The sequence below is a fragment of the Oncorhynchus gorbuscha genome, linkage group LG12 (assembly GCF_021184085.1).
Source record: "Oncorhynchus gorbuscha isolate QuinsamMale2020 ecotype Even-year linkage group LG12, OgorEven_v1.0, whole genome shotgun sequence".
In the NCBI taxonomy this organism is placed as follows: domain Eukaryota; kingdom Metazoa; phylum Chordata; class Actinopteri; order Salmoniformes; family Salmonidae; genus Oncorhynchus; species Oncorhynchus gorbuscha.
Window position 1 is genome coordinate 58,561,142 of NC_060184.1, and position 12,822 is coordinate 58,573,963.

A 12,822-nucleotide genomic window follows, 5' to 3' on the forward strand; every position below is an offset into this window, starting at 1 on the left:
GTCTGTGTGGAACCGGTTGTAAGAACATAATATACAGGAGACACAGGCAGCAACACACAAACACACGTACAGTTCCTTATGGCATGTCACATTGTTCCTCACTGACTATAACATTTGTGCAACTCAAAGTAAGACAATTGTATGATGACATGTGTTAAGTTGCAGGATGATGATTGTGTTTTAATATTATGGACTATGTTACCCCTGCCTGCAAACCACATTTCACTCTGGGTAAAATGTTTTTACAGTGGCCGGTTCTCTGTTGGCTAATGCTAGTATTTGTGTTTCCAGATTATGGCCCTGAAGCCTTACGACTTGAGGAGGAGACTGTACGTCATCTTCAGAGGAGAAGAGGGACTGGACTACGGTGGCCTAGCCAGGTCTGTCACAACCACTCACATCGCAGTTGCACACACTGATAATCACCCTTTAGTCTTTTTAGGCCATTTCTGTAACCATATGCCTGTCAGTAAGATTATTCCAGACTTGTTGTTTGAAAGAAACATGCATAGTAAAATTATATGTTCCAGATCTTCTTTTTTCCATTGCCAGTCTTCACTTCTGACTCCCTCACTCTCTCGCGTTGTTCCCACAGAGAGTGGTTCTTCCTGTTATCCCACGAGGTGCTCAACCCCATGTACTGCCTCTTTGAGTACGCTGGCAAGAGTAACTACTGTCTGCAGATAAACCCAGCCTCCACCATCAACCCTGACCACCTCTCCTACTTCTGCTTTATAGGACGATTCATAGCCATGGTACAACACACACACACTGAGATCATGTACATAGTCTTGCATACACAAACACTCCTTCAGCAGAATCATGTGAACATTCCTGGTCTCTCTCTCTCCTGTCCACAGGCCCTCTTCCACGGGAAGTTCATCGACACAGGCTTCTCTCTGCCGTTCTATAAACGCATGTTGAACAAGAAGCTCATCATCAAAGACCTGGAGTCCATCGACCCTGAGTTCTACAACTCTCTGATCTGGATCAGGTAGGCAGACCTACCGCTCTCGTCACCCGCCCTGGCCAGGAACCACAAGGTTGTGGGTTCCATTCGCACAGGGATCAAAGTATCTGCTAACTGGCATTCGTAAAGTATTCAGACCCCTTGACCTTTTACACATGTTACGTTACAGCCTTATTCTAAAATTGATACATTCCCCCCCCCCCCCATCAATCTATACACAATACCCCATAATGACAAAGCAAAAACTAAAATATCACATTTACATAATTATTCAGACCCTTTATACAGTACTTTGTTGAAGCACCTTTGGCAGTGATTACATCCCTACTGCATGATGCTGCCACCACCATGCTTCACCGTAGGGATGGTGCCAAGTTTCTTCCAGATGTGACGCTTGGCATTCAGGCCAAAGACTTCAATCTTGATTTCAAAAGTCCAAAGAATCTTGTTTCTCATGTTCTGAGAGTCTTTAGGTTCCTTTTGGCAAACTCCAAGTGGGCTGCCATGTGCCTTTTTACTGAGGAGTATCTTCCGCCTGGCCACTCTACCATAAAGGCCTGATTGGTGGAGTCCTGCAGAGATGATTGTCCTTCTGGAAGGTTCTCCCATCTCCACAGAGGAACTCTAGAGCTCTGTCAGTGACCATCCGGTTCTTGGTAATCTCCCTGACCAAGGCCCTTCTCACCCGAATGTTCAGTGTGGCCAGCTCTAGGATGAGTTTTGGTAGTTCCAAACTTCTTCCATTTAAGAATGATGGAGGCCACTGTTCTTGGTTATTTAAATGCTGCAGTAATGTTTTAATAACTTTCCCCAGATATGTGCCTCGACACAGTCCTGTTTTGGAGCTCGACAGACGATTCTTTCAACCTCATGGCTTGATTTTTGCTATGACATGCACTGTCAACTGTGGGATCTTATATAGACAGGTGTGTGCCTTTCCAAATCATGTCCAATCAATTGAATGTACCACAGGTGGATTCCAATCAAGTTGTAGAAACATCTTAAGGATGATAAATGGAAACAGGATGCACCTGAGCTCAATTTCGAGTCTCATGGCAAAGGGTCTGAATACTTATGCAAATAAGGCATTTCAGTTTTTATTTTTAAAACCTGGTTTCACTTTGTCATTATGGGGCATTGTGTGTAGAATGCTGAGAAATGTTTTTATTTAATACATTTTAGAATAAGACCGGAGCGTAACAAAATGTGGAAATAGTCACGGTCCGAATACTTTCTGAATGCACTGTACACTGAGTGTACAAAACATAAGACTCTGCTCTGTCCGTGACATGGACTGAACAGGTGAATCCAGGTGAAAGCTATGATCCCACTTGTTAAATCCATTTCAGTCAGTGTAGATGAAGGGGAGGAGACGGGTTAAAGAAGAATTTAAGCCGAGGCATGGGTTGTGTATGTGTGCCCTTCAGGGGGTGAACAGACCAGACAAAATATTTAAGTGCCTTTCGAACGGGTTTTGGTAGTAGGTGCCAGTCGCACCGGTTCAAATGTGTCAAGAACTGCAACACCGGTGGGTTTTTCATGCTCAACAGTTTCCTTTGTGTGTCAAGAATGGGCCATCATCCATAGCACAGCCAGCCAACTTGACATAACTGTTGGAACCATTGGAGTCAACATGGGTCAGCATCCGTGTGGAAAGCTTTCGACACCTTGTAGTCCATGCCCCGACAAATTGAGGCTGTTCTGAGGGCAAAAGGGGGTGCAACTCAATATGAGGAAGATGATTACCCATTTTAATCATTGACTACCAAACCCCTAAGCAATTCGCTCCTGTGTAGGGGTAACAACCGTGTGGTCTAGAGATGTACTTAGTTTATTCCTGAGCCACCCTTATCGGGTCAGAAGAAACCGTAAAACATCCAGTTTTCAGGGATACAGCATCACCTTGATAGTATTTTTTTTTCCTGAAAACCGGATGTGGGGGCCCAGGTTAGGTGTTTTATTTTACGCCTGCTTACTACATTGTTAGTCCATAACGTTCTCCCGGTCTCTCCAAGGATAACAACATCGAGGAAATCAACATTGGTCCTGTGCTAGCCAGCGTACACTGTGGTGCTCTCATCTCCAGGGATAACAATATAGACAAGTGTGGGGCTAGAGATTTATTTCTCTCTTAACATTGGACCTGGGAGCCTTGAGTCTGTGGTCCTTCACTTCAGGGATAATAACTTCCTGCAGTGTGGTCTAGAGATGTGCTATATATAATGGTGCTTGTCCTTCATGACAGGGATAACAACATTGAGGAGTGTAGCCTAGAGATGTACTTCTCTGTGGACATGGAGATCCTGGGGAAGCTCACGTCACATGACCTGAAGCCTGACGGCAGCGACCTCCTGGTGACTGAGGAGAACAAAGAGGAGTACATCGGGTAAGGAAGTGACGGACCGATCACAGAGCAGCTTGTTCACGGCGACGCAGAGGCATCCAATGATATGCGATGGGCAACTGTGCCCATGTATTTTAGTATGATGTTAACATGGTGATAATAGTGCTGCCGCTTAGTGACGTACATCCTCATTTTGCTAATCTTACTGCTGTTATAATGGATTTTTTTGCTTCAAGGTACTTGCAATAGATATTCTCCATTGAACAAGCTTTTGAATCCAGGGCTGTGCTAGATCTGTGTCCTAAACTGGCCTGATATCAACTAGCTAAATATTTGTCATCTTTGCGTTCCTTACATTGCTCAAACCTGAGGCTGCTTATGATTATAAGGATGAGACCCTAACTGTCACTACATCATGTTTCCTACAGGTTGATGGCAGAGTGGCGGTTCTCCCGCGGTGTGGAGGGCCAGACCAAAGCTTTTCTGGACGGCTTCAACGAGGTGGTGCCTCTGCAGTGGCTCCAGTACTTTGATGAGAAGGAGCTTGAGGTGATGCTGTGTGGCATGCAGGAGGTGGACCTACAGGATTGGCAGAGAAACACTGTGTATCGCCACTACACCAGGAACAGTAAGCAGATCATCTGGTTCTGGCAGGTAGGTACATCCAATCCCCCAAGGTCATGGGTTCAATCTCCGCGACAGCCTTTCCTTTCAGTGAAATGTCTTTCTTCCAAGCTCTAAACCCAACAATGCAGTAATCAATAACAATGTCATGCAAGAAAATAACAAGGTAATACAAAAACACAAGATGAATAAAAATAACAACATGAGAAAGTAGGCAAGCATACTATTTACAATGAGCAGGGATACTGGAGTGCCAGAGGTAGATGTGTATTGAGGTAAGGTGACCAGGCATCAGGATATATGATAAACTGAGTAGCAGCAGCATATATGATTGTGTGTAGAGTCCGTATAAATGTGTGTTTTTAACCAAATTATGGATTGTGTGTGTGCTGGAGTGTCTTAGTGTAGGGCCCTGTGGGTGTGTTTACAGTCTAAAAATAAAATATAATCGTCAACTCTCATAATCCGTGTAGCCATTTTGTTAGCTATTTAGCAGACTTATGGCTTGGGGATAGAAGCTGTTCAGGAGCCTGTTGGTGTCAGACTTGATGCACCGGTACCACTTGCTGTGCAGAAGCAGAGTGAACAGTCTGGCTTGGGCCTTCCTTTCACACCGCCTGATATAGAGGTCCTGAATGGCAGGGCGCTCGGCCCCAGTGATGTACTGGGCTGTCCGCGCCACCCTCTGTAGTGCCATGCAATCAAGGGTGGTGCTGTTTCCATACCAGGCAGTAACGTAGCCAGTCAAGATGTTCTCAATGGTGCAGCTGTAGGACCTTTTGCCAAACTTTTCCAACCTGCTGAAGGGGAAAAGGTGCTGTCACGCCGCCTTCACGACTGTGTGTGTGGAGCATTTTAAGTCCTTAGTGATTTGGACACTACCTGCCCTGAATTCCCATATGTTTCTGTACAGGTATGTTGGTAAGGATGTGTTATGTTGTATGTTGTCGCAGTGTTAATCGTCTGTCTGTGTGGCGTGTGTCTGTGTGCGTACAGCTGGTGAAGGAGGTGGACAACGAGGTGCGTCTGAGACTCATGCAATTTGTTACGGGGACCTGCAGACTGCCTCTAGGGGGCTTCGCTGAGCTCATGGGTTAGTGACACACCCACGACTAACCTTCATGTCCACCGATATGGGGTTGAACAATTAGTCAGGATTTATCTATGTGCCGTTCTGGCTCGGAGAAGGCTTGCTTGTTAATTACCCTCTTCTGTGGAGAACGTAGGTAGTACTGGGGGAATGGGCTATGTAGTTCAAGTATTTGCAGTGATTTATTTTGTTCACCATCTTTCTCTGTCTCTGTAGGTAGTAACGGGCCCCAGAAGTTCTGCATTGAGAAGGTCGGAAAAGACACTTGGCTCCCTCGGAGTCACACTTGGTGAGTGGTCCAGCTCCACGGCAACATCCTGCTTGTAAATCAAATCAATGAATGATGTTTCAATGTCAAATAATAATGTGTTGGGTGTAAATCATGTCATACTTGAATATACTGACTTTCTTGTTTTGCTTTCAAACTCAATTACTGGATTTTTGCTTATTTTCTTTAGCTTTAACAGGCTGGACTTGCCCCCGTACAAAAGCTTTGAACAGCTGAAGGAGAAGCTGCTCTTTGCTATCGAGGAAACCGAAGGATTTGGCCAAGAGTAGAGAAAGATGTCTCGCTCTCTACCACAGTGTATCCAGCCATGTAAAACAACAAATGAAACATTGCACACAACTACCAATGTACATAAGCTATTTTGTCATTTTAAAAACCAAATCTTGATTCACAACCTCATTTTAGCAATCCCCCTTATACTATACCCCATAAAATATGCAAGAATTTCAGCTTTTCCTCTGCTTTTAAAAACTGAAAAATCTATGTATGATTATTATTTTTCTCCCCTTTTTGGCTGGTTTTTAAAAGGAGACTGAAAACGTGGAGAGGATTTTATAGTTGAACCATAACTTATGGCTCTAGTTTTATAGAGCTTTTAAGGGTGATTGTAGTGTTTTTGGTCCGGTGCCTGGGTTTTTTTGGACCTGTAGTTGTGATTGTGCTGCGCTTGCATGGCTGCCTCCAGAAAAGAGGAAGACTGCCTCCAACCCCAACTGCACATCCACTCCTATCAACTTAAGCCAGCTACCCATCAGCCTGTCAGTATTGTCGTTGAATAAAAACCAGTATTCAGTAGCCCTGACTCGAGTCCCCTCCAACTCTGCACCAAGATAAGCGTATGGTGATTAAAGTTCCAATGCAGCTGTTTTTATCTCTATATCAAATAATTTCTGGGTAACAATTAAGTACCTTACTGTGAGATTGTTCTAATCATTTTAAATTTAAACAACACTAATAGCTTCTTGGCAAAGAGAAATTTTGCAAGGAAGAATTTCACTAGGACTGTCTGGGTGTGGTTCGAGATGGGTGGTAGAAATTGTAAATGGCTGTTATTGGCAGAGGGGTTTGGAACTTAGTGGTCTATTAACCCATTTACAGCAGGGTGAAGTCACCATGGAATGCCAAAACCCTCCCACCAAAACAGGCAGAAATTTCAGGCCGTTCTTTTTAAACAGCCCTTACACTAAAAGGTCATTATGATTTTCACAATATTATTCCAACCTCATAGTGTGGAGATGTATATTCATAAAAACAAGAATCACATTTTTGACTGCACTGGGCCTTTAAAGTCTGGATGAGTGGATGGTACCTTCACGTGAGATTATCCAGTTGTGTTGTACCTTGGATTATGTGTAAACTTGGCGCTGTCGACTAAAAGGAAACGCTTGCTTTTTTCTGGGCTCGAGTCAAGAACCAACTGCCTTTACTGTCGATTTGTGAGAACATGACTCAAGGAGAGGACGGTCATCAGTTTTTACTCTGTGGTTGTGTGTAGCCTACACGGGTTTGTTGCTTCAGAAGAGGACATGGATCAAATAAGCGGTTCCATTGTATGAATGAGTTAATGGGACCCCCCACCCCCTTCTTTTTCTGTAGTAGTAGTTGCCTGATAGACTGGTACTTGCATAGAGATCCTATACTTTTGAATTCTAGGACCCCCGATGGGTGGTTGTTACTGTCAGTTTGTGTACACCAGCACTGAGAGACATGTTGTGACTGGTGGCAGTGGTTTGGGGTTGGGGGCTTCTAGGTCTCTGCTGCAGTGGCAGGTTTATCACTGGCACTCATAGCTTTGCTTTGCCATGGCACTGCACCTTGCTACTCTTATCATTTACCTGCCTATTTTAATTTATTAAGTCATTTTCTTTTTTGAGAGAGAGATTATATAGACTTTGTCTCAAATGCTGTATGTTCACCCGAAGCAAAGCAGTTGCTACTAATGGAGAGAAATAAACACAAAATGAAAAGAAGACATTTAGTTACGGATGTATCTATCTCCTGTGGCCATTTTTTATTTCATTTTTTTGCAAGTGTGTGTGGTGCACGAACTCCCTTTCTGGGATAGTAAATTGATTAGTTACTTGACTTTCCCTGCTAAGAATGTTGATCTGTATGTCACATGCATACAACAGAAATGTCAGTACCAGAAGTGCTTCCTCGTGCTAGTTGCTACCCACTAAATGAATGCTCATGTATTCAGCAAAAGATGTCCAAAAATGCTGTAAAATCACAATGTTTCCTTGCCATGAACTTTTTTCTTACTCATAGACTTAGTAGCTAAGTAACTGAGCAGCCTTCTGAAGGGACAATGATTGTTAGTGTTACGCAGTGGATATCCCACCTTGAAACCCTACAAGGTCATATGCATCATCTCTGTGCAAGGATGCATAGGTGTTCCAGCTCCCTTGAGCTATAGTGTGGTATTGTGCCATTGGCGGTCAAATAGAATAACCTGCGATAACCTTCTGCAGTGCAAACCCCACCCCAGTGCAAGTTCTTCCATTGATGGCAAACCCCACACCATGCCAGTCCACATTCTCCTATAAGTAGTAAACTCCACACCATGCCAGTCCAAGTGCTATTAGTATGTCAGCAACACATTACCTGCCATGCCAACCTTGATGCTTTAGGCTGTCCTTTTCTTATTTTGCAGATGTTTATTTTTTTTGTTGACATTTTTCTCTCTTGAAATGTGAAATCTCTACCAACACCTGGTGCTTTTGTTTTGATGGTCTGGTGAGGGAGAGACAAGCCCTAGCCCATCAGCTGTGACAAAGCAGTCTGCGTTGAAATCTGTCCTGACCACTGCAAACCATCATTTCGATTAGTTAGAACTCCACCATGAACCTATGTCATGTGTGTGTGTATATAACATCTATTCACTTCCTATTGGTGAGCGGAGGGATGGCAGAGGAAAAGGAGCGTTTGTGTAACTACCCCTGTCTGAATGACAGACGGAAATCAACCCGCCACCTAATGACATGCTTCCTTTTGAACGAATCAAAGAAATCAATTGTAAATGAACAATGTAAAAAAGTAAAGTACTTAATAATTATTCTTCAGAGCCTCACCAACATCGACAGACGGGCTGGGCTCTGTGACGCCTCACTCATATCAGAGATGAACTGTAACATATCGACGTAGATGCACACTGTAAAACACCTAATACTACACTGTACAGAGCGCGCCCCTCCCCCTCTACCGGAGACTATAGAAAATGCATTTGTCTGCTTTAACCCTAGTCAATGAATGACTAGAAGATGGATTTATGAGACAAAGAAATAAACCCATACCCCTCATGCTTTTCTGTTTTGAGAGACGTGGGGGTGTCTGAGGCCTTCTGCTCAGGATTCAAACCTGTCACCTATTTTTGTTCTTAAAAACATGTTTTTTTTTTTTTGGTTGGGTCTTGCCTGTGGAAAGAACCATATTTAATAAATATATCTGACCATCTTTACAACTGGGTTTGAGTTCATTCAAATTATTGTGAGTGAAACTGCATAGATTTAAGGCCATGGTTGGGACTGAATACCATTTCAACAATTAATTGACCACAACTGACTTAGTTTTCCACAATTGTTTACACATTTGAATCTTGAGGCTAATTTTCCCAAAAACACAAAACGCTAAACTCTCTACAAATCTCTAGCAAAAGCAAACATTGCATTCAAAACTATTATTGCAAAAAAATGTCAAAATGACACGTCATTTGAATACAATTGAGGTCTGAAGTTTACATACACTTAGGGTAGTGTCATTAAACTTTTTTTTTTTTTTTTTTCAACCTCCACAAATTTCTTGTTAACTATAGTTTTGGAAGTCTGTTAGGACATCTACTTTGTGCATGACACAAGTACTTTTTCCAACAGTTGTTTAGACATTATTTTTCACTTATCATTCACTGTCTCACAATTCTACATACACTAAATTGACTGCCTTTTTAAACCGCTTGGGAAATTACAGAAAATGTCATGGCTTTAGAAGCTTCTGATAGGCTAATTGACATTTGAGTCAACTGGAGGTGTACCTGTGGATGTATTTCAAGGCCTACCTTCAAACTTAGTGCCTCTGCGCTTGACATCATGGGAAAATCAAAAGAAATCAGCCAAGACCTCCCCCAAAAAAAATTGTACACCAGAAGTCTGGTTCATCCTTGGGAGAAATTTCCAAATGCCTGATGGTGCCACGTTCATCTGTACAAACAATTGTACGCAAGTATAAACTCCATTGGACCACGCAGCCGTCATACCGCTCAGGAAGGAGATGCGTTCTGTCTCATAGAGATGAATGTACTTTGGTGTGAAAAGTGCAGATCAATTCCAGAACAAAAGCAAAGGACCTTGTGAAGATGCTGGAGGAAACTGGTACAAAAGTATCTTTATCCACAGTAAAACGAGTCCTATATTGACAACCTGAAAGCCATTATGTTTGGGGGAAAAAGGGGGCATCTTGCAAGCCGAAGAACACCAGCACGGGGGTGGCACCATCATGTTGTGGGGGGTGCTTAGGAGGGACTGGTGCACTTCACAAAATAGATTGCATCATGAAGTCAGAAATTATGTGAATATATTGAAGAAACATCTCAAGACATCTAGTCATGAAGTTAAAGCTTGGTCGCATGGGTCTTCCAAATGGACAATGACCCTAAGCATACTTCCAAAGTTATGTGAAAATGGCTTAAGGACAACAAAGTCAAGGTATTGGAGTGGCCATCACAGCCCCGACCTCAATCCTATTTGTGGACAGAACTGAAAAAGCGTGTGCGAGCAAGGATGACTACAAACCTGACTCGGTTATACCAGCTCTGTCAGGAGGAATGGGCCAAAATTCACCCAACTTATTGTGGGAAGTTTGTGGAAGGCTACCCAAAATGTTTGACCCAAGTTAAACAATTTAAAGGCAATGCTAACAAATACTAATTGAGTGTATGTAAACTTCTGACACACTGCGAATGTGAATGAAATAAAAGCTGAAATAATTCTCTACTATTATTCTGACATTTCACATTCTTAAAATAAAGTGGTGATCTGACTGACTTAAGACATGGAATTTCTTACTAGGATTAAATGTCAGGGATTTTGAAAAACTGAGTTGAAATGTATTTGGCTATGGTGTATGTAAACTTCCGACTTCAACTGAAGATCTGTCTACCAACCAACACCATACTGATGTGCTCAACACAAAACACTACTATGAATAGCCCATCAGTATGTTTATGCATTTTTTCAGTGTTGCACTGTAGCCGGTTGAAAAGGATTGTTACAGTAATGTATACCTACTCAAATGTAAACAAAACAAAAGCAATACAGTGAGACACACTTATTTCCAAAATGCATTATTTTTGAACACTTGTTTTGTTTGTAACACTTTCCATACCCAACAGTGGAAAAACATTCAGTCAAAGGGTTTTCTGTTCAAAAATAAATGAGTGGTTCATTCTTTCAAACTCGAAAGACAAAAACACTTGCAAAATGTAAGAAAAAAGACAGGCTGCCTCCAATTTTGGTCTGACCACAGCACCTCATCTAGATCACTAGCGATGTTCTCCCTGGCTAAACAGCCGGGAAAGAATCTTCAGAAGTGACGGATCCAGCTGCCGAAAGCCCCCACATCAACTTCATCATATGCGTCCTCTATTGCCTCAGCAAAAAAAGAAATGTCCACTCACTTTCAACTGTTTATTTTCAGCAAACTTCACGTGTAAATATTTGTATGAACATAAGACTCACCAGCTTAGACATAAACTGAACAAGTTCCACAGACATGTGACTAACATAAATGGAATGTGTCCCTGAGCAAAGGGGAGGGGAGGCGAGGGGGTTCAAAAGTAAGTCAGTATCTGGTGTGGCCACCAGCTGCATTAAGTACTGCAATGCATCTCCTCATGGACTGCACCAGATTTGCCAGTTCTTGCTGTGAGATGTTACCCCACTCTTCCACTAAGGCACCTGCAAGTTCCCGGACATTTCTGGGGGGAATGGCCCTAGTCCTCACCCTCCGATCCAATAGGTCCGGGCTGTTGGATCGAGATCCGGGCTCTTCGCTGGCCATGGCAGAACACTAAAATTTCTGTCTTGCAGGAAATCATGCACAGAACGAGCAATATGGCTGGTGGCATTGTCATGCTGGAGGGTCATATCAGGATGAGCCTGCAGGAAGGGTACTGCATGAGGGAGAAGGATGTCTTCCCTGTAACGCACAGTATTGAGATTGCATGCAATGACAACAAGCTCAGTCCGACGATGCTGTGACACACCACCCCCAGACCATGACGGACCCTCCACCTCCAAATCAATCCCGCTCCAGAGTACAGGCCTCAGTGTAACGCTCATTCCTTCGACGATAAGCGCGGATCAGACCATCACCCTGGTGAGACAAAACCTCAACTTGTCCGTGAAGAGCACTTTTTGCCAATCCTGTCTGGTCCAGCGACGGTGGGTTTGTGCCCATAGCCGACGTTGTTGCCGGTGATGTCTGGTGAGGACCTGCCTTACAACAGGCCTACAAGCCCTCAGTCCAGCCTCTCTCAGCCTATTGCAGACAGCCTGTGCACTGATGGAGGGATTGTGTGATCCTGGTGTAACTCAGGCAGTTGTTGTTGCCATCCTGTACCTGTCCCGCAGGTGTGATGTGTGGATGTACCAATTCTGTGCAGGGTTTGTTACACGTGGTCTGCCATTGCGAGGGTGATCAGCTGTCCGTCCTGTCTCCCTGTAGGGCTGTCTTAGGCGTCTCACAGTACGGACATTGCAATCTATTGCCCGGGCCACATCTGCAGTCCTCATGCCTCCTTGAAGCGTGCCTAAGGCACGTTCACGCAGATGAGCGGGGACCATGGGCATCTTTCTTTTGGTGTTTTTCAGAGTCCTTAGGCCTCTTTAGTGTCCTAAATTTTCATAACTGTGAACTTAGTTGCCTACCATCTGTAAGCTGTTATTGTCTTAACGACCGTTCCACAGGTGCATGTTCATTAATTGTTTATGGATGGGAAACGGTGTTTAAACGCTTTACAATGAAGATCTGTGAAGTTATTAGAATTACCTTTGAAAGACAGTGTTCTGAAAAAGGGACGTTTCTTTCTTTGCTGAGTTTATTTACTTGCACATATTCATAGCACTGTTCTTTAACGCTCTCTGAGTTTCGCTCAAATGGCTCCCTGTAGACCTGTTTCATGCAGATTCGGTTGCGCTGTAATACACGGTCCAATGTAGACAAGCCCACATGGTGAATGTTATTTAATATCGTGTTGTCTGCAATTATGTGGTTCAAGATTTCTCCTAGTCTAATGGTATTGTTTGCCACCACCATGTTCACAATAGCGGTCTCCTGTGTTGGTGTGAACAGCCGGCGTCTTCAACCATGGCCTGACTGTCTCTCAGTTCTGCAGAAGATCCATAAATATGATATTATTGGTTATAGTAAGCTAAAATAATCTATTTTCTTTCAATATGAAATGACATTACTGTAACATTGGCCAACAATCACTGAGTAACATAGGCCTAGTG

At 43.3% G+C, this 12,822-nt stretch overlaps 1 protein-coding gene across 4 annotated transcripts in view; it reads left to right on the forward strand.

The window, feature by feature from the left end:
- LOC123991159 (NEDD4-like E3 ubiquitin-protein ligase WWP1) overlaps nucleotides 1-8,774 on the forward strand; it is a 57,496-nt gene extending 48,722 nt beyond the window's left edge. For 3 of the 4 annotated variants that reach the window (XM_046292432.1, XM_046292430.1, XM_046292429.1), the window contains exons 16-23: nucleotides 292-380; nucleotides 596-755; nucleotides 861-994; nucleotides 3,216-3,356; nucleotides 3,743-3,968; nucleotides 4,935-5,031; nucleotides 5,245-5,317; nucleotides 5,487-8,774. In XM_046292432.1, the coding sequence (XP_046148388.1) occupies nucleotides 292-380; nucleotides 596-755; nucleotides 861-994; nucleotides 3,216-3,356; nucleotides 3,743-3,968; nucleotides 4,935-5,031; nucleotides 5,245-5,317; nucleotides 5,487-5,586 (1,020 nt within the window). In that variant the 3' untranslated portion in view covers nucleotides 5,587-8,774. The remainder of the gene's footprint in view (nucleotides 1-291; nucleotides 381-595; nucleotides 756-860; nucleotides 995-3,215; nucleotides 3,357-3,742; nucleotides 3,969-4,934; nucleotides 5,032-5,244; nucleotides 5,318-5,486) is intronic. The other variant, XM_046292433.1, reaches the window with a different exon arrangement.
- The last annotated feature ends 4,048 nt before the right edge of the window (nucleotides 8,775-12,822 follow it).